A 21716-nucleotide genomic window follows, 5' to 3' on the forward strand; every position below is an offset into this window, starting at 1 on the left:
CCGAGGCTAATGCGCGGTTCACACTGGTGTGACAATTGCTCCGACTTTGAGAGCATGACATGTAAAAATGAATGTTTCCTTATGAGAGCCGCCTTAAAGAGGACATTATTTGTAATATAAACATCTTTGCCATTCTAATGTTTCACTCCAAGCTTTTTGCATATTATTTTAAATATATTGTGATTCTGTACTTGCCAAATATGCTGCAGAAATCTCCCTCCACTAAGTTTTAACTGCGGGCAGCTGAAGCTGCTGACTGTTCACTTCCTGGATTTACACAGACTATATATATATATATATATATATATATATATATATATATATATATATACACATATACATACACACACACATCTATACAGACAGACACGCTCACACCACTACTTGCCTGCACACTTCTCCTCTCTTCATGAATACTCAAGGATCTCTGCAGTCTCCTGTTATCTCCGCCCTCATCCACCCCCCTCCAGCACTCATTGGCTCACCTATGACTCACCCTCCCTCCCTTGCTGGCAAACTCTCACGAGAGTTAGAGAGAGAGCTGTGCATGATGTCATTAACCTAGGCTTTTTACTAGACAAGAAACAGGAAGTGGGCTGTATAAGGTATTTACTGTAAAAAAAAACTGGATTTTTGACTTACCGTAAAATCCTTTTCTCTCAAGTTCATTGACGGACGCAGTTCTCTCATCTATATCAGTAGGGTTATACTGCCCCCTACAGGAGTAGGACACTAGGCAGAAAAAAAGTTCTTGCTACGCCTATGGGCAGTCCAGGAGGGTACACCCTCTCTCTTCTTGCATAGGATGTCAGTTTTGTATCAAAGCAGTGTCAGAAAGTAACACCAACCCAACTCAAAATAGAGGGGCGGGTACTGCGTCCGTCAATGAACGTAAGAGAAAAGGATTTTACGGTAAATCAAAAATCCAGTTTTCTCTGATCCATATCAGTAGGGACGTCCCAAAGCAGTGCCATAAAATGAGGGTTGGGAACTGCAGAAAAGAACAAGTCCCCAAGGCTAAACATAGCAAACCAGGCAACATAGGACTCAGCAGAACAAAAGATGAGGCCCATCTCAAACAAACATTAAACACCCTCAAGGAAGACCAAAAGCCCTCCAGCCAGCAGCCAGCAAAACTTTGCAGCCAAAAGAGGCATCTGCAGATGCCAGCACATCCACCTTATAAAATTTGGTAAAAGGTGTGAACAAACTACCAGGTAGCCGTCTTGCAACCTGGAGCACAGATGCCTGCCAGGCAAAAAGCCCAGGAAGCACTAGGCGCCCGAGTAGAACGCGCCGAAACTGCATTGGCAATCCACCTGCCAATATTTCACACCTGGAAAGGGAACATCGGAGAGAGCTGAAACGAGGCGCTTTGTCCAAGGAAGAATGCCGGTCACTTCCAAGGCCGCAAGGACACCCTAAGTTCCCACCTTGGTGAATGACATAAGCCATGGTAGTGGCGTAGTTGATGGAATGTGCACTGGACAGCTGCAGGTGCCCGATCCAGTGAACTAGGCAAAGCCGGATTGCTCTCAGCTCCAGGACATTGATCGGTAACCTGGATCCTCCAGGGACCATACTCCCAAAGCAGAGAACCTGCCGAGGACTCCTCCCCACCCGGACAGGCTTGCATCCGTGGTGACAATTGCCCAGTAAAAAGGGGAGGAAGGATTCTCAGATCAAGACTCCCTGGTTCCCTGGCTCAGCCGGATCCGAAAGTCCAGAAAGTTTGGATTCTAGTCCCATTTGAGAAGGATTGCCTTCTGGGGGATCCTCGAGAGGGATTGAGCGAAAAGGACCATCTCGAAAGAGGATACCAACAGCCCCTGAACTCACAGGCAGGTCCGAAAGTAACAGTTGAACCGCAGTCTGAGGTTCCAAGAGTGTTTTCCTGGAGGGAGAAAACACCCTGACTGAGGACGAGTCCAAAGTGAGGCCCAGATAGTCCAGTCTCATGGAAGGGACTAGGGATGACTTCTGAAGGTTCAGAACCCACCTGAACTCCTCCAGAATTCTCATGGTGACTTCCAAATTCGTTGTCAGCACTGTAGGGGACTCTACACAGAGAAGCAGATCAGCCAGTAAACAAGGACCAATACACCCGCTTCCGCAACAGCGCCAGGACCATCTCATTACTTGAAGTGCTAAAATGGCAGGGCAGTATAACCCCCCCCCCCCCCCCCCAAAATTACCCCTTTTTGGAATATAGACACCCCAAGGAATTTTCTGAGAGGCATGTTGAGCCCATTGAATATTTCATTTCTTTGTCACAGGTGTTTAAAAAAAAAAATATATATATATATATATATTTTTATTTTTTTTTTACACAAAGTTGTCATTACAATTATATATATTGCTCACGCATGCCATGGGTATATATGGAATTACACCCCAAAATACATTCTGTTGCTTCTCCAGGGAAGTCTAGCCACGTATAGGACCTTGAAAACCAATCACTGCCTTCAGGCTTTCTAAGGGCGTAAATTGATGATTTCACTCCTCACTATCACAGTTTTGGAAGTCATGAAATGCCAAGATAACACAACCCCCCCCCCCCAAATGACCCCTTTTCAGAAAGTAAACACCCTAAGCTATTTTCTGAGTGGCATGTTGAGTCCATGGAATATTTTTTATTTTGCCACAAGTTTTGGGAAAATTACAAATTTTTTTTTTGTTACACAAAGTTGTCACTTAAATGATACATTGCTAAAACATGCCATTGATATCTGTGAAATGACACCCCAAAATACATTCTGCTTCTCCTGAGTACCTCATGTGTGAGACTTCTTGGCAGTCTAGCCGCGCACAGGACCCCAAAAACCAATCACCGCCTTCAGGCTTTCTAAGGGCTTTGATTTCACTTCTCACTACCTATCACAGTTTCGGAGGCCATGAAATGCCAAGACAGCGCAAACCCCCCCAAATGATCCCTTTGGGGAAAGTAGACTCCCCAAGCTATTTGTTGAGAGGCATGTTGAGTATTTTGCAGATCTCGCTTTTTGTCACAAAGTTTTGAAAATTTAAGAAAGAAAAAGAAAAAAAATATGTTTATCTTTTCTTTTTTCATTTTCCAAAACAAATGAGAGCTGCAAAATACTCACCATGCCTCTTAGCAAATACCTTGGGGTGTCTACTTTTCAAAAAGGGGTAATTTAGGGGCAGGGCTGCTGATAGAATTTGCAGGGCCTTGTACAGCCTACCTGACAGGGCCCCCCTACACAAAATATCAAAGAGTTATTTTGCTAAAAATACACTAAAATCATTATTAGCTAACACAAAACACAACTTAACTTACACAATTTCTGCTAAATCTAAAATAGAAAACTGTATTGAGGTAATAAATAAAGGTCTGTGTGTGAATGAGGTCTTGGACCACATTCACATGGGCCATGTGGCCTGTACAGTATGAATCAGTGGATTGTTTATGTGACTGGAGTGAGTTGTGTGCAGGCAGCCTATGCTACACTGTGGGGACACAGTGGCTGTATGAACATCTGCAGGCAGGGCCGGCGCCACCTGTAAGGCGACCCAGGCAGTCGCCTAGGGCGCCACTCAGCAGGGGGGCGCCAGCATCCTACTTGTTGCGCTGTCTGTCCGCAATGACTACTTATGCCGGCCGGCGCGGCGCCCCTCTTGCTGCTGTGCTGCTAACAACTGTACCATCGGCTCGGCCTCGGCGGGCGGTGGCGCCCTCGGCTCACTCGGCTCAATAATCATGTCTCTCTCTCTCTCTGTCACACACACAGACTTGTGTGTGTGACAGGCAGCGCGTGACGTAGGTCTCCTGGCTGGCTCCAGCCTTCAGCGTCTGAAGGCTTTGCATCAGTGGAGGTTCCCCCTGCCCTGCCGATGACGGCGGGCGGGGGGAGGAGACCGGGCGGGCGGGAAGAGGAGACCGGGCAGGCAGGGGGAGGAGACCGGGCAGGCGGGGGGAGGAGACCGGGCGGGCGCATCGCATCCACGAGCGGGAAGGAACACATTTTGAAACGGAGCAGATAGTGCAAGAAGGACCAGTCCCCGGCCAGACCCCCAGATCCAGGAAGAAGGAAGAAGATCCAGGAGAAGAGGACCTGTCCAACCTGGTGCTGCCGTGCTGGTGCCATTTAAACACACATATAAAAACGTGAGTGAAAATGGGCATTTTAAATGGGTATATTCAGTGAGGGAGGGGTAACATTACATTTATCCTTGGGATGGAGTATAATTGTTTTATTGTGGCTGTTTTAAAAAAATCTTCTCTACTTGTCTTGTGCTCGGCTCCCTATTTGTATTCTGCCTAAGGTCCAGGTCACACTTGTGCGATGTGGGAACGCTGCGAATATACAGCGTGTTCCCACATCGCAAACGCACCCCTGGCAGTTCACACTGCCATATGCGATACGCTGGGGGTGTCACTGAAATGTTAACGACACCCCCAGTTTGATTGCATATCGCAGTGCGATCTTTAGTGCCGGTTCACATTATTGCGGCTGCGGCAATCGCATGTAATTCGGAGAGCACTGCTCCTTCATTACATGCGATCGGCTGTGCGGTGCGAGTTCAGCCATACACTTTGTATAGCTAAATTCACACTGCACCCGCAGCAAAGACGCACAGGACCCTTTTTTCCAGCCGCATCAGGATCGGATCGCACAGTGGTTCACACTTGTGCGATTCGATCCTGTGCGAACTGTCAGATCGCACTGCGATATGCGATCAAACTGGGGTGTCGTTAACATTTCATTGACACCCCCTGCGTATTTTGCGAAGCGGGAACAGGCTGCAAATTCACAGTCTTCCCGCATCGCATAAGTGTGACCCGGACCTTACAGTTCGCACAGGATCGGATCGCACAAGTGTGAACCACTGTGCGATCCGATCCTGATGCAGCTGAAAAAAAGGGTCATGTGTGTCTTTGCTGCGGGTGCAGTGCGCATTTAGCCATACAAAGCGTATGGCTGATTTTGCACCGCACAGAGATCGCATGTAATGAAGGAGCAGTGCGCTCCGACATTACATGCGATCGCCGCAGCCGCAATAATGTGAACCGGCACTTAGGGCTGGTTCACATTTGTGCGATCACAGAGATCGCATGTAATTTCGGAGCGCACTGCTCCTTCATTACATGCGATCTCTGTGCGGTGCAAAATCAGCCATGCAGTTTGCACTGCGAGATGCGATCTGATCTGGGGGTGTCATTAACTTTTAATTGACACCCCCAGCGTATCGCATATGGCAGTGTGAACTGCCAGGGGTGCGGATGCGATGCGGGATCACACTGTATATTCGCAGAATTCCTGCATCGCACAAATGTGAACCGGGACTACAGGCGCTCACAGCTGCAGGCGAGCGACCGTCGTAGGTCTACGCTGGTTTGCGCTTGGGGGCCAGCCTGTCACAGACGCACAGTAAATATATGGTGGGCAGTCCGGAACCGGTTTAATAAGGCAGTGTGAAAGTTAAGGATAAGGTGAATTGAAAGCCCTGTTTACATCTACTTGGTGTCGTTTTTCCATGTTGCATCGATCTGCATGTTTTACACACATTTTTAGGTGCGCTGCCATTAAACTCTATTAGAATGACCCTTTCATTAAAGTGCGTCATTGCCCTGCATGCTGCATGTTTGATGCACTTTCATAAAACATGTGTTCTAATACAGTTTATTTTTCTCTTAACAACTATATGTTGTATTGCACTTTCAGAATGTTTTGTATTAAAATTTGCACTTTATTTTACATAATGGCTTTTTGTGCTTTTGGGGGGGGGGGGGGGGGCAATTTTTATTTTGCCTAGGGCGCCAAAAATCCTTGCACCGGCCCTGTCTGCAGGTCCTAATTTGAAAGGTGTATGGGTGCAGTTGTACAGCCCCTAGCCCAAACAGTGGGCATTTGGGGCCACTCACCCACACCTGCCAAATTAAAACCTGCAGCTGTGTTCATACAGCTGCTGTGTCCACATAAAGTAACAGTTAGCTCCAGCCGCATAAGCAAATCACTAATTCACAAGGCCAGAGAACCTGTGTGAATAAACCCTTTTTTTTACAATTTTATTTTTTTTACTATTAAAATTTTTTTTAAACAACCCTGTTGGGCAGATGAATGATCAGGAAGTGCTCTTTACAGAGGCTCTTTGTTCATTCACAAACTGAGGAATAGTAAGCACAGTTTACTATGCTTCAGCCATGATTGAACATGGTGAGTAAATGGTAGCAATAACTCACTATATTCATTGAGGAAAAAGGAAAGGAAGGGGTTGGTAAATGACAGATTTACCAATCCCCACCCCTATCCTAAAACAATCCCCCTGTGTATGGGGAGAGGAGAATAAGCTACTGCTGGGGGCAGGGGGAGCAGGGAACAGGGAGATCAGAATGCTGCTGGGGGAGGGGGGGGGGGTTGTATCCTGGACAGGGAGAATGATCATAGTAGTTTTGGGAATAACCCCCCCCCCCCCCACAGATTAACAAATGATAAATAAACATTTTTTTTTAATTATGAAAAAAAAAGAGATATATAGTGAAATGATTAAGGGAGTTATGGATGCAACTGAACTTGTGCTGAGACTCAATTATGAATCCTATAATGATAGATCTAAGCTATAGGTATACAGAAATGGGACATTATTAACCAGATCGGCTAGTAAAGGGTTAAATAGAAGTTGTTGAGCAGTAATACATAGATTTGTAGAACGGAACTGAGTGTGTTATGGGTGATGACAGTGTAGAGTGGGGAAAGAAGAAATTACATTGCATAGGGGAATGAGATTTGTGGCAGTGACCAGAAGAGGAACCAGACTAGGAGAGAGCTGGGGAGCCCAGCTACATAAACACCGAGCCAGGGTGGTTAAAATAAGATAATATAAAAGACATCTATAGCTGTGACTGTGTCAGGGAGGCAGAGCTTGGGGGGGGGGGGGGGGGGAGAGCAGAAAAGGACTGGGAAGCTGGGAAGTTGGAGGAACGGGATGGACTGTGAGACAGGACAGATCACATGTGAGAAGGAATACAAGAGTGACTACAGGGAGACTGACCTGGGCACAATCAACTGAGAGGGGAGTAAGATAGGAGCGTGATTGCATGGATGAGGGGCGATGTATGACAGGGACAGTGAGCAGGGCAAAAATCTGGAGAGGAGGGGGTGGGGAGGGCTCAGAAAAGAACTTACCCAGGTAAATAGAAGGTAATGCAGGAAGCAGAGCTAAGATCAGGGCACTGAGCCATGCAGGGAGAGAATGATGGGAGGCTGTGGATCTGCTGCAGAGGGAGAGACCCGCTTGTCAGCTGCCCCCTGTTAAACTGAATGAGCGCGGGCCCGATACAGGGTGACCAGTGGTACCACCTTATTAGCGCCCCTGCTTGGGGGGGGGGTTTGTGCCATCTTGGCATTTCATGGCCTCCGAAACTGTGATAGGTAGTAAGGAGTGAAATCAACAATTTACGCCCTTAGAAAGCCTGAGGGCGGTGATTGATTTTCGGGGTCATGTACACGGCTAGACTGCCAAAAAGGCTCACACATGGTATCCCCGTACTCAGAAGAAGCAGCAGAATGTATTTGGGGTGTCATTTCACATATACCCATGGCATGTTTGAACAATATATAATTTAAGTGACAACTTTGTGTAAAATAAAAAAATTTTTTTGTCATATTCCCGAAACTTGTGGCAAAATATAAAACTCAACATGCCTCTCAGCAAATAGCTTGGAGTGTCTATATTCCAAAATGGGGTCATTTGGGGGGGGGGGGGGGGGTTGTGCTATCTTGACATTTCAGGGCCTCCAAAACTGTGATAGGTAGTGAGGAAGTAAAATTAGCAATTTACGCTCTTAGAAAACCTAAAGGGGGTGATTGGTTTTCGGGGTCCCGTACACAGTTAGAAAGTTACTTTGAACCCCCAAACATTATATATATTTTTTTTAAAGCAGAGGCCCTACAGAACAAAATAGTGGGTGTTGCCATTTTTTTTTGTCACACAGTATTTGCGCAGAGATTTTCCAAAGGCATAGTATTTGCGCAGAGATTTTCCAATCGGAATTTTTTGGGAAAAAAAACAATTTTTTTAAATTGAATGCACAAATAAACTATATATTGCCCAATTGTTTGGAAAAATATAAAAGATGATCTTATGCCGAGTACATAGATATCAAACATGACATGCTTTAAAATTGCGCTTGCCCGTGCAGGGGCAACAAGCTATGTACATTTTTTAAAACCTTTAAAAGCCTTTACAGGTTACCACTTTAGATTTACAGAGGTCTACAGCAAGCATTATTGCCCTTGATCTGATGTTTGCGGTGATACCTCAAATTCCAGCTGCAATTGCTGTTTACATATAACACCAGACTGATGCTTGCGTTCACCTTTGCGCGCAAACACGAGGGGACAGGGGTGCTTGAATATTTTTTTTATTTCCCAATGGTGCTATTTATATCTGGCGAAACCAAAGTCATGAAATGCTCATAGCTTCCAGTATTTTAGGCCACAGAGATGATTGTAGCCATTCTGGTCTCCAATAAGCTCTATGGTCAGCTGACGGAACCATCGGCTGCAGTTTCGGGTTACCCGGTGGGACAGGAGAGTCCGGGAAAACCGTGGAAGGTGGCAGGAGGGGGGTTGTCCCCTCCCACTGCTTGTAAAAGCAGTCTAGTGGCTAGTTATCCGCTAGGATTGCTTTTACATGAAAGCTGACTGCTGGCTGTAGAAAATGATACCAAGATGATGCCTAAATCTGCAGGCATCATTCTGATATGACCACTCAAAGTTCAGCAATGTACCAGTATGTTGCTGGTCCCTGTTGAGTATATATTGTAAGGTTCTTTTTTTTTCATGCAGCCTGTGGGCTGAATGAAAAAAAAAAAAGAGAACTTAAGAGATTCCTCCACTCACATTGATGGATGTGGATGAAGAAATCTCTTCCAGAAAGTGTGTGGTATGCCCACCATTAGACATCCCATCATCCACCCACTTCTAATGATGGGCATACATGCAATGCTCTTTTTTTTTCATTTAGCCCTTGGGCTGAAGGAAAAAAAAAGAACATATCAGATTCCTCCATTAGCATTGATTGATGTGGATGAAGAAAGCTCTGCCAAGAAAAGTGTTAAAAAATATAAGGCGAAGCATAGGGGAGATCCGCCCTCTGTGTCCACCCCATCCCCCATGCTTCGCCATGTATGCTCCTTTTTCTAACTGCGGTGGTGAAATCACCTCCTACAGCGCTGCAATCATTGATTTACATATATGCTGAGAGCAAACGCGGTTGCTGTCAGAATAAACAAATCAGTGCTGCAGCTGATGACCATACCTGCAAAGCAAACACAGGTTAACAAAAAAAAAACACAGTAACAATAAACCTTTACATTATAATAGTATACAGTGCAGTAAAACAAAAAGAATGGTGGCATCTGCAAAGAAAACTTTGGTTAACAATGAAAAACACAGCAACAATAAAACATTATAATAGCACACAGTACAGTAGAATGGTGGTATCTGAAAAGCAAACTATGGTTAACAATGAAAAACAGTAAGGGTCCTTTCACATGGGCTTTCCGCCCGCCGGACTCCGTTTTGCCTAGCAGGGATTGATCTGCCAATTCCCGCTGAGCAGGCGGATGACAGGTCCATATTCGCTTACTTTGCAGCGACAGATCTGTCAGATCCCTGCTCTCCTCTATGGGAGATCGGATGAAAACAGACTGCCTGTCCGTTTTCATCAGATCCTATCCGATCCGATCCTCCAGACGGATGGAAAATAGATGTTTCTATCCATCTGGATTTCACAGATAGGATTGGATCAGATAGCAGTGGAGATATCACCGCTGACATTCGCTGCCCCATAGAGATGCATCGAGCATCCAATCAGTTTGGCCTAAAAAACTGACAGGCGGCCCTGATCGGAAAACCTGTGTGAAAGGGGCCTTACAATAAACAATAGCAAAAAAGAAAGAAAAAAGGTCAGGACTTTATATGAGAGACATGGTAGTGACAAGGCTTGCACGGTTGAAGAATCATATTTAATAATGTTGAAAAAAGTACAAACATGGATTACATGATACAACATGATGCATGATGTCATAAAAACCCTAAATGGCAATAAGGAGAAATGTGACAGCGAATATCTTCAAATGTGAAACACGGTAAACCTCAAAAGACTCCGATGTGGATCTCCTCAATGGGACATTAATAAAAAGGAGAAACAAACACCATAGTGTAAACCAGTAATGACATGAGGAATAGATCCACCAAATGATGTGTGACCTGTGCAGGTACCGCTTACCAGAAGTAGCAGATTATATAGCCAAATACTGAAAGATGACTCCACCGGGCCTCAAAGGTTATAAATAGTAGACCTTCGCAGATTGCGATGTAGATCTCCAGAGATGGGTGTTATATAAAAAAGAAAAAAAGGGCAAACGCCATAGCGTAAAACCAAAAAAACAGGATAATGACACCCGAAGTGTGTGAAACTTGGAGTTCAAGTGCTGAAAAATGTGGTAATTGAATGGTAGACAAAGTGACGACCACCACCAAACTAAGTAGGTACCCCTTACCAAAGGTAGCAAGAGGATGAATCAGATAGCCTCCCCAGTGTGATTGACCGCTTACCAGATGGACTTGTGGAAAAGCATAGAGAGACAGAGGGTCCCGATCATGCAACCAAAAGGGCGACAGTAAGGATGGGTACTCTTACCAACTCCAGATGATATATGAGCGGGGGTTCGAATGGCGTTGAACTAAAAACTCCAAAATGGACTCCACCAAACGAGCTCAAGGAATGTTGCAGGTTACCCAAGGAATGAGGAGGAGAGAGCCATAGCATAAAACCCAACGATGATTTATTCAATACATAGAAAAACACTTACAAACATCAGATGACAGGTGCGTGGATTGGAGAGAGGTAACAGCCACCGGCCGGACGGCTCCGCTCGCCCGTCCTTCGTAGACAGATATGTAGGGGTGGCGTCAGCACACCGTGACCTGACTAGTTTCATCAAAAATGATATTCTCAAAGGTGCGGGCGGGGTGCTGACGCCACCTATAAATAGCCAAAAAATCGATTGAACCGATGACCGGAAGTTCCCTTTCTGCCATCTTGGTTGAGGTATCCCGGAACCAGAAGTATAGCTCCTAGTCCGGAACAGGATATGAAGTGTGATATGACAAATATAAACAAATCGTTCTCAGTGGTACAGTCCCATAATTTAGGGGGCCGAGTTTTACACCAACCGGAACCGGAAATCCGCTGCGGGATCCGGAACAGGATGTGAAATGCACTGTAGCAACCATAAACAATAATATTGTCAATGGTACTAGCCCATAGGTTCAAGGGACCAAATAAATGTATCCATTAACCAGCGAGATGTAGAAACACCTCGATATAACAGAAGAATTGAATATTATAACAGAAATAAGTTGCAGAATGAAAACAACTTAGATTTACAATGGGATATTCCGCTTATGGATTCTGATCTTGAATACAATCCGCATTAAGAGACTAAAATTATTAAATTAAATAATATATTCATTAAAATTGAAATAAATCAGAAAAGTAATCTATAATAAATAGCTACCCATTACGGCATAATAAAAACAAAATTCATGTGCAAAAAATTGATAATATAGAGAACTCATCTTATGATAGACTTATGCCTCGTTTCCACTGAGCGGAACGGTTCGGATCGGGACAGATCGGCAGGCTGATAATGGTCCGGTCTATTCAGTTGAGCGTTTCCACTGGAAGTCGGACCTCTAGGGTCCATGCGGGGCGTACACCAAATGCCTAGCGTTGCGGCGTGGCGTCACACTAGTGCGACAACAGACGTGACGCTACAACAACAACAACAATGGAGGTCATCCAGCAGCTCGTCTTTGCTCTACTTGGCTTTTGGTTCTTAGTAATCAAAATACATGCCACACAGTGTGAGAGAAGGTTACGAGCGGCAAAGCGAAACACAGCAGAAAAGAGAAGAAAACTTTTGGCTTGGGTCTTGAGTCAGGAGGAGAAGTACACCTTTGTGCGGCAAAGACAAAGACGGCAGCGTTATAGGGTAAGCAACATTATGCCAATTGTCATTTATTTCTACCCGTATTAAAAAGTAAAATAATACAGAATATGACAAAATCTAATATAAGATGGGAAGGATATACAGTACATATGTACTTAACAACATTCATGTTGCACACGTATGTAAACATGCACATTTGAAGTATTAAATCAAATGCATAACAAATCATTAGTAGTATAATGAGTATTTATGTATAAGGTGTAATACTTCAAATGTGCATGTTTACATACGTGTGCAACATGTATGTTGTTGAATACATAATGTACTGTATATCCTTCCCATCTTATATTAGATCTTTGCAGATTCTGTATTTTTTTATTTATGTATAAGGTGTAATACTTGCAATGTGTACTCATTGCTCACTTTTATACATGATGCTATCTGACCTTGTAAAATATAGTATGTTGTATTAATATGTTTTTATTATTTGTGATATGGTAACATCTGCGTTTTCTTCTTTTAAAGATGCTTCTCCTTTTGTCAAAGCAGCGCCGCCGACCAGTCATTTGGGCTCTCCCCCGTGCCAATGAGTGGTGGGATGTGACCGTCCCAGGATTCACACACACACAGTGGGTGCACAATTTCCGAATGTCGGAGGAAACCTTTTCATACCTTTGTGCAAGGCTACGTCCAGCGATGGAGAAGCAAAGCACAAACTTCCGAGCCAGTTTGCCAGTGAGGAAAAGAGTAGCCATTGCACTGTGGAAGCTGGCTACCAACAGTGAATACAGAAGTATAGGTCATCTTTTTGGTGTCAGTAAATCATCAGTGTGCCGTTGTGTGCAGGACTTCTGTAAGGCTGTCTGCACATCGCTAGCTCCTGAAATTGTTCATTTTCCAGACAGGGAAAAGCTTAAAGACATGGCTGACTACTTTGAAAACAGGTGGGGTCTTCCACAGTGTGTTGGTGCTATTGATGGGTCACACATACCAATAATAGCACCACAAGAATACCACACTGACTACTTCAACAGAAAGGGCTGGCATTCCATCATCCTCCAGGGAGTGGTGGATGGAAAAGGACTATTCTGGAGTGTGAATGTTGGAAAACCTGGGAGTTTGCATGATGCTCGGGTTCTACGATTGTCCACATTTTGGGATTGGGTTGGGCAGGGAGGGCTGTACCCTCTTTCCACTAAGAACATTTGGGGGGTGAATGTTGGCTATTATGTGCTCGGGGACTCTGCCTACCCTTTACAAAATTGGCTCCTGAAACCATTTCCTGACAATGGCCGCCTGACACCAGAACAACAAACCTACAACAAGAAAACATCCAGGGCACGGGTCGTAGTTGAAAATGCTTTTGGAAGACTTAAAGGTAGGTGGCGGTGTCTTATGAAGAGGAATGACAGTGACATTCAACTTGTCAAATCCATGGTGCTTACTTGCTGTGCTCTTCACAATCTTTGTGAAAGTCATGGAGAAGACTTCCACCAGGATTGGAATACGTCTGCAGAAGAGCCAGTAAGGGTAATAGCACAGGATATTGAAGATGAGTGCAATGAAATACGTCAGGCTCTGATGCGTCACCTCAACACCTAATTTTTTACCATGATTGTTTTAAAGTTTTAATAAAGTTTTACATTAATGAATCAGACACACCCAAAGTCTCTTATAAAATCTCTTTTATTCAGCAACAAAAATATTCTTTCTATATTTTCTTACAAGTAAGAATTCAAAAAAATAAAACATTTTTACAAAACAAAACTGAAAAATTACCAAAAAACAAAGGGTACAGGTCCTGTGCTGGCTGACAGGCACTATTGCCTTGGCGGTGGCCTGGGATCACGACTGGCTCCCAGCACTTGAACAAGCTGCCCTAGGACACCAAGGAAGGCCTGGTTGAAGGTAGACAACTGCTCCATCTGCTGCCGGGCAATCTCAGCCTCCTGGCGCATAGCTTCCTGGGCATCCTGACGCAGTGCCTGAAACCACCGCTCAGAAAGGGTCTCCATCCTTTCCTGTTGTCTTTCCTCTACTGCCCTCATATCATCAATAACTGTGCGCAGATCCAGCTGCAACCGTCTCCTTTCACCTGGAATATACAAAATACCAGAATATTGATTTAAGAAAATGCACAATTATAACTTTCACTCTGATCATAATGTCTTACCTGTGTGACGTGGTGCATTTGGCGTACTCTGTGGTAGGCTTGGTGTTGACACAATCGTACTGGTGCTGCTGAAAGATGTCGATGGACCATCGTCTGAAAAGTTAGAGGTATCATTGGAGAGTCCATCCACAGTATCTGAAAATGCACATATCAAGGGTTTTATACACAAACGAGAAGAAGACACAGTGTACTATCTTATGGCAGTTATCATCAGGTAGTAAACAATGGGATGCAGAGTGGGTAAAAAAATGAGATGCCTATACTCTTCTGTACAGGTATTTAAATAAAAAATAATGGAACTATATCAGTTTAAAGGCTAAGGTACAATGAGAGCATCAGAAATCTCCATTATCTTTTCTACAGTTGTCTTTTTTCTCAAAAATAGGGGCTGGTTTATACAGACAGTACATTTCCCTATCCATTCTGAGATTAACTTTACTTGGTTAAAGTGCACTGTGGCTGCTTGAAATCATGCATGATAGCCTTTAATAGTATTTTTATGCATATTCAGCCCCCATTGATATTATCAAGCCCATACTAATTAAGCAAAACACCAGTCACGCATTTTTCATTAATTATACAAAACAGTGCAGCGCTACTCCCTACCATTTTCTTTCAGTCCACTGCACAAATACAATTACATTTTTGGTGCAGAGTTAATGGTTTTGTGCAGTTATTTTTTTTAAATGGTTAGCATAGGGAAAGCCAATGCCAAGCAGGAAAAAAAATAAAACTTACCAACAGGATCTATCATGGATTCGAGAAGTGCAGATGCAGATGAAGATGCAGAGTCCAGACCTCCTTCCCTGCCTTGGTTTGCTGGCCTATGCCCGTAAATGGCGTCCATGGCATCGTACCACTTCCAAGTACTTCGACTGTTTCCACTACAGCTGTTGGCATCCTTAATTTTTTTATATTGGCCTTTAAGCTTCTTAAGCTTTGCCCTACACTGACCCGACGTCCGTTCAAATCCCTCGGCTGCCATCCGCTGGGAAATATCTTTATACACCTTTTCATTCCTCACTGATCCATCAAGCTCACTCTGAATAACACTGTCCGCAATTATAGTAAGGAAAGTGGATAGTTCCTGAGTTGACCAGACCCTGCTGTTATTTGCAGGCATCCTTCTCCTATATCTGGACTGAGCTGCGCTTCCGTTTGACGACAGCAGTGACGTTTTCCTGTCCACCAATCAGTGGAATGTATCGTGTGACACCAGTAGCTCCGCCCTAACCGTACCGTACCATTTCCTATGGCCCTACATCTGAAGGAGGACCACGAATGGTGCGGTTTGGTTCGGTTGTATGGGCCACTTTCATAATGGAAACACCAAAAATAGCGTACCGTACCGAACCGATCCGAACCGTTTCGCTCAGTGGAAACGAGGCATTATTTGACCCTTAGATTGAAACAATATATTTCAACCGTCTAAGATGATGCAAACGATACATGGTGAGCAATAGTGTAAAATGTTGTTAATTCAAGAATTGTCAATGAATGCGTTGACCTCTGTATCAACATTAAAAACCAAAGGGTGTGTAAGTTTTGACCCTATAGATCCAGGCCATCTCGAGGCGGGAGATGCCTCTCATCAGAGGCTCGCCCCGCCAATGAGGAGTAAACTTGTCTATTCCTAGAAATAGTGTGTTTTTAGGATCACTATTATGGGCCTGAGCATAATGCTTCGAAACCGAGTGTTTTGGAAATGATTTTCGAATGTTAGCCACATGTTCATTGAGCCTGACATTCATAGGGCGCTTAGTTCTACCTATGTATTGATAGCCACATGGGCATTGGAGCAAATAAACGACTCCTTTGGTGGTACAGGAAATGAAAGGCTCAATGTCATGTGACTTCCCAGTACTCTGTGAGGTGAAGGATTTGGTATTCCGTTTCTTCAATGAGTTTAGAGAGCAAATCTGGCATCTATTACATTTGTAGTAGCCCGTGAGCTGGTCCAGGAAGGTACTCCTGGGTTTAGGGGGTTCCAGCACATTGGGGGCCAAGCTGTGTCTTAAAGATGATGCACCTTTAAAGACAACCCTAGGTTTTTCGGGTAGAGATGTACTCAGGACAGGATCATTATTTAAAATATGCCAGTGACGGCGTATTAGATTTTTAATGACCATGTGCTGGCTAGAAAAAGTGATAATAAAAGGTGCAACAGGCGCATTGGAAACCATGTTGTTGTTATCTGCCTCCCATGGTTTTAAGAGTGAAGCCCTATCTTTTTGCTGCACTTCCAAGAGTGTTTTCTGGAGAAATTCATAATTGTATCCCTTCTCAAGAAATCTCTTGGTTAGGACCTCCGACTGAGAGAGAAAATCCTGATGATTGGAGCAATTTCTCCTGATACGGAGGTACTGACCCTTTGGTACAGCCCTTAGCCAAGGGTCATGGTGACAGCTATCTACGGGGATATATGAGTTTCTATCCGTTGTTTTAAAATAGGTAGAAGTTATGAAACAATTATCCCTCACAGTTATGGTTATATCAAGAAAGTTAATGGTAGATATCAAATGCATCTGTGTTTAATCCGCCAGGATCTTTAGCACCATCTCTAAAAGTATTTAGGGATGTGGTGCTTAGAGATTTGGATCGCATTCAAGTACATAAAACTTCCCTACCCACTGATTTACAGACAGGATTAGATTCCCTATGTAACAACAGAAACCCGGTGATCAGGCCCGCTGATAAGGGTGGCGGAATAGCGGTCTTAGATAGGGACGACTATATGGCAGAAATGCACAGATTATTAAGTGATGGGCAGACCTATGTCACACTGCCCTCTGACCCTAAGATCAAGTATAAAAGGGTGTTGGAGAACATTGTAGAGGATGGCTACCAACGAGGGATACTTAATAATGGGTAATTTAATGGGTAGCTATTTATTATAGATTACTTTTCTGATTTATTTCAATTTTAATGAATATATTATTTAATTTAATAATTTTAGTCTCTTAATGCGGATTGTATTCAAGATCAGAATCCATAACCGGAATATCCCATTGTAAATCTAAGTTGTTTTCATTCTGCAACTTATTTCTGTTATAATATTCAATTCTTCTGTTATATTGAGGTGTTTCTATATCTTGCTGGTTGATGGATACATTTATTTGGTCCCTTGAACCTATGGGCTAGTACCATTGGCAATATTATTGTTTATGGTTGCTACAGTGCATTTCACACCCTGTTCCGGATCCCGCAGCGGATTTCCGGTTCCGGTTGGTGTAAAACTCGCCCCCCTAAATTATGGGACTGTACCACTGAGAACGATTTGTTTATATTTGTCATATCACACTTCATATCCTGTTCCGGACTAGGAGCTATACTTCCGGTTCCGGGATACCTCAACCAAGATGGCAGAAAGGGAACTTCCGGTCATCGGTTCAATCAATTTTTTGGCTATTTATAGGTGGCGTCAGCACGCCGCCCGCACCTTTGAGAATATCATTTTTGATGAAACTAGTCAGGTCACGGTGTGCTGACGCCACCCCTACATATCTGTCTACGAAGGACGGGCGAGCGGAGCCGTCTGGCCGGCGGCTGTTACCTCTCTCCAATCCACGCACCTGTCATCTGATGTTTGTAAGTGTTTTTCTATGTATTGAATAAATCATCGTTGGGTTTTATGCTATGGCTCTCTCCTCCTCATTCCTTGGGTAGCCTGCAACATTCCTTGAGCTTGTTTGGTGGAGTCCATTTTGGAGTTTTTAGTTCAACGCCATTCGAACCCCCGCTCATATATCATCTGGAGTTGGTAAGAGTACCCATCCTTACTGTCGCCCTTTTGGTTGCATGATCGGGACCCTCTGTCACTCTATGCTTTTCCACAAGTCCATCTGGTAAGCGGTCAATCACACTGGGGAGGCTATCTGATTCATCCTCTTGCTACCTTTGGTAAGGGGTACCTACTTAGTTTGGTGGTGGTCGTCACTTTGTCTACCATTCAATTACCACATTTTTCAGCACTTGAACTCCAAGTTTCACACACTTCGGGTGTCATTATCCTGTTTTTTTGGTTTTACGCTATGGCGTTTGCCCTTTTTTTCTTTTTTATATAACACCCATCTCTGGAGATCTACATCGCAATCTGCGAAGGTCTACTATTTATAACCTTTGAGGCCCGGTGGAGTCATCTTTCAGTATTTGGCTATATAATCTGCTACTTCTGGTAAGCGGTACCTGCACAGGTCACACATCATTTGGTGGATCTATTCCTCATTACTGGTTTACACTATGGTGTTTGTTTCTCCTTTTTATTAATGTCCCATTGAGGAGATCCACATCGAGTCTTTTGAGGTTTACCGTGTTTCACATTTGAAGATATTCGCTGTCACCTTATCATTTGGCCTTTTATTGTTTGGATTCTGGTAAGCGGTACCTGCACAAGTATCTTCATTTCATATTTATGGACATTCACATGGACTTTTTCAATCTATAGCGCAACTTGTTATATATATCTATTCTAGGGGTGTTGGTCGCACTTGAAGTTGCTGCTTTGTTTTGTTTTGTTTTTGAATAAGGAGAAATAAATTCCCAAGATAGCTTCAGACAAACCAACATGACAATGAATGATCACAATGAGTAGTAGGGTAGGGTACAATCATAACATCCATAGACTGACGCGTTTCGTGGACTACATATGCCACTTCTTCAAGAGTCGATGTATGATCCATATCTATAACAAAAAAATGCGTATAAAAACATTGTATGAAATGGTGGCTGGCGGAAGCTGAAAGGGGAAGGAAGAGGGAGGATAGTCCCCCCCGGTTCCAAACACTTACATGGTAATCCCAGTATGAACTGGTAATGGAGGTGAAGGCATAAACCCAGGTGCCTCCCATGGGAGCTGAGGGCGCATGAGGTCAGCGGAATAGGCAAGAAATGCCACACACAAGAACGAATAAGTTGAGAATTATTGCCGTGATGTTGGTAGTAATGTATATCTATATCAAATAAGTAATAATGAGTATTAAGTATTAAACTCGTGTATATATATATATATGTACTAAATCAAATGAGTAATGATAGACAATAAATATATCTGTATGTATGTATTGAAGTATGACAAGTATGCTGTGAATGAAAAAGAAGAATTAGATGAATGACAATGAAATAGTAGATAACAAGTATCTAATTAGATAAGTGAAAATATATGTGTACTTGAGAAGGAATGACAAATAACTTGGATGGTGTGAATGAATGTGATAAAATGATAAGTGAATGAAGCTGTAAATTAATTAGAAAGAAAAATGAAAAAAGAAAAGGTGAAAGTGAGATAGGAGAATAGAACACTGAAACCGGATTGTGAGAAATGCATGAATGAGTGGAGTGAAGTCATGAGAAACCAATAAGAAATTAGGTGCCCAAGTATAGAAAAAGGAGTGGAATAGTATACACCCAGTGGAGCCTATGCCCAAGGAAAAAACAAACGGAATGGATAAAGTGAAAAGGAATATGCAGTGACCAAGATTAGAGAGGAAGGGGAATGTAATAAGATGGATACCAGGTGGGAAATAGTTAAAGGTGTGCAAGGTTTCCGCCAGAAGCCGTCGATCCTATAGCGTCCAGCGTCTTCCTTCCCCTTTCAGCTTCCGCCAGCCTCCATTTCATACAATGTTTTTATACGCATTTTTTTGTTATAGATATGGATCATACATCGACTCTTGAAGAAGTGGCATATGTAGTCCACGAAACGCATCGGTCTATGGATGTTATGATTGTACCCTACCCTACTACTCATTGTGATCATTCATTGTCATGTTGGTTTGTCTGAAGCTGTCTTGGGAATTTATTTCTCCTTATTGCCATTTAGGGTTTTTATGACATCATGCATCATGTTGTATCATGTAATCCATGTTTGTACTTTTTTCAACATTATTAAATATGATTCTTCAACCGTGCAAGCCTTGTCACTACCATGTCTCTCATATAAAGTCCCAACTTTTTTTCTTTTTTGCCATTGAATTTAGGGATGGAGATGCACAGCCAATCCCACCGTGTGCCTCATTTAAAGCCCCCCCTTCCCCCTCTTACAATAAACAATAAAACATTACAGTATAACAGTATATTACAAAGTACAGTAAAAGTAGAAAGAGTAGAAAAGTAGAGTAAGAACAGAAAATGAACTCAAAACAGCGACAACTATTTTAGCTTAATTTTTTTTGTAACTTTTTATTTTTTTTTTTAAGATGGAACACTTACACGCCTTGTGCAGTGGGCCATGCTGAGGAGCCACACTTGTCTGCATCGTTCCATTTGTAGTATGTGGCCTGCCGATACGAGGACTTTTTTTACACTTTTTTTGTAACTAAAATAATGTATTTTTGTCTTCTCGTAAAATCCTTTTCTCTGATGTTCATTGATGGACACAGCTCCAGAATCTTCTTGACCATTGGGTTATGCTGCTCCCTACAGGAGTAGGACACTAGGCAGGAAAAAGCTTTACCATGTCTATGGGGCAGTCCCAGGGGATATACTCTCACTTCCTGCTATAGGCACTCAGTTTTGTTGCAAGCAGCGTCAGAAGAAATATAACCCAACTCATTAGAGGGGTGGATGCTGTGTCCGTCAATGAACATCAGAAAAAAAGGATTTTAGAGTAAGACAAAAATTTAATTTTCTCGTTCACTGATGGACACAGCTCCAGAATCTTCTTGACCATTGGGATGTCCCAAAGCAGTGTTAAAACATAAGGGGTGGGAAAAAAAACACAGCAGAAATAAATTTCCAAAGGCTAAACCTAGCCAACCAGGTAACATGGAGCTCAACCAGTACCAACTGGAGCTCACATGAAACATACACCCTTAAAGAGGACTAGTCCTCTCAAACAGCAGCCAGCAAAATCTTGCGGCCAAAGCATTCCAGAGATGCCAGCACATCCACTATGTAAAAATTTTGTGAAAGTGTGTGCACAGACAACCTGTGGCCACCTTGCAAACTTGCATCACTGACGCCTGATGGCGGAAAGGCCCAGGAGGCAATAAGCACCCGGGTAGAATGCCCCTTAACAGGGAAAGTGGAACATAACCATTGATTGAATAGGCCTGCACCACCGTCTGTTTGATCCCTCTGGAAATGGTCATGGCAATTGTGGTAAAACCCTTGTGAGGTCCATCCATAAGGACAAATAGCGATAGCGAGTCTGATTTCCTAAAGGACTCGGTAGCCACCAGGTACACTCTGAACGCCCGAACCACAGCTACAGAATGCAAGGCATCCTCAGGATGCCTAAACTTAGGACAGAGGGAAGGCAACACCATGTCTTCATTCAGATGGAAACTAGAAACAACCTTAGGAAGGAACAACTGACAAGTACGAAGCACCACTTTATCTCCGTGAACCACCAAGGTGAACGACAAGACAAAGCTGCCCTATATGCAGAAAAAAAGCCACCAAGAAGGCTACCTTCTGGGACAATGTAAGCAGAGGAATCTCGCAAACATTTTTCAATGGCAGTTACTGAAGAACTGACAGCACCAAGTGGAGATCCCAAGAGGGCAATGGAGACCGCACTGGGGGAGCCAAGTGGCGAATGCCCTGAACAAAGGTACGAAC

The 21716-nt window shown here is 43.5% G+C and overlaps 2 protein-coding genes across 14 annotated transcripts in view; both read right to left on the reverse strand.

Moving 5' to 3' along the window:
* The window catches only part of ERC1 (ELKS/RAB6-interacting/CAST family member 1), a 468899-nt gene that overhangs the window by 94384 nt on the left and 352799 nt on the right, over positions 1-21716 (reverse strand). The window lies entirely within an intron of this gene.
* Positions 13804-15141, reverse strand: LOC309554640 (uncharacterized protein; the record flags this gene model as incomplete). Its single annotated transcript, XM_082256358.1, has 3 exons — positions 13804-14078; positions 14157-14291; positions 14895-15141. 3 exons carry the CDS (start codon positions 15139-15141, stop codon positions 13804-13806), a joined length of 657 nt encoding a protein of 218 aa, XP_082112484.1.

Source organism: Pelophylax lessonae, assembly GCF_965119305.1.
Source record: "Pelophylax lessonae genome assembly, chromosome: 4".
Lineage (NCBI taxonomy): Eukaryota > Metazoa > Chordata > Amphibia > Anura > Ranidae > Pelophylax > Pelophylax lessonae.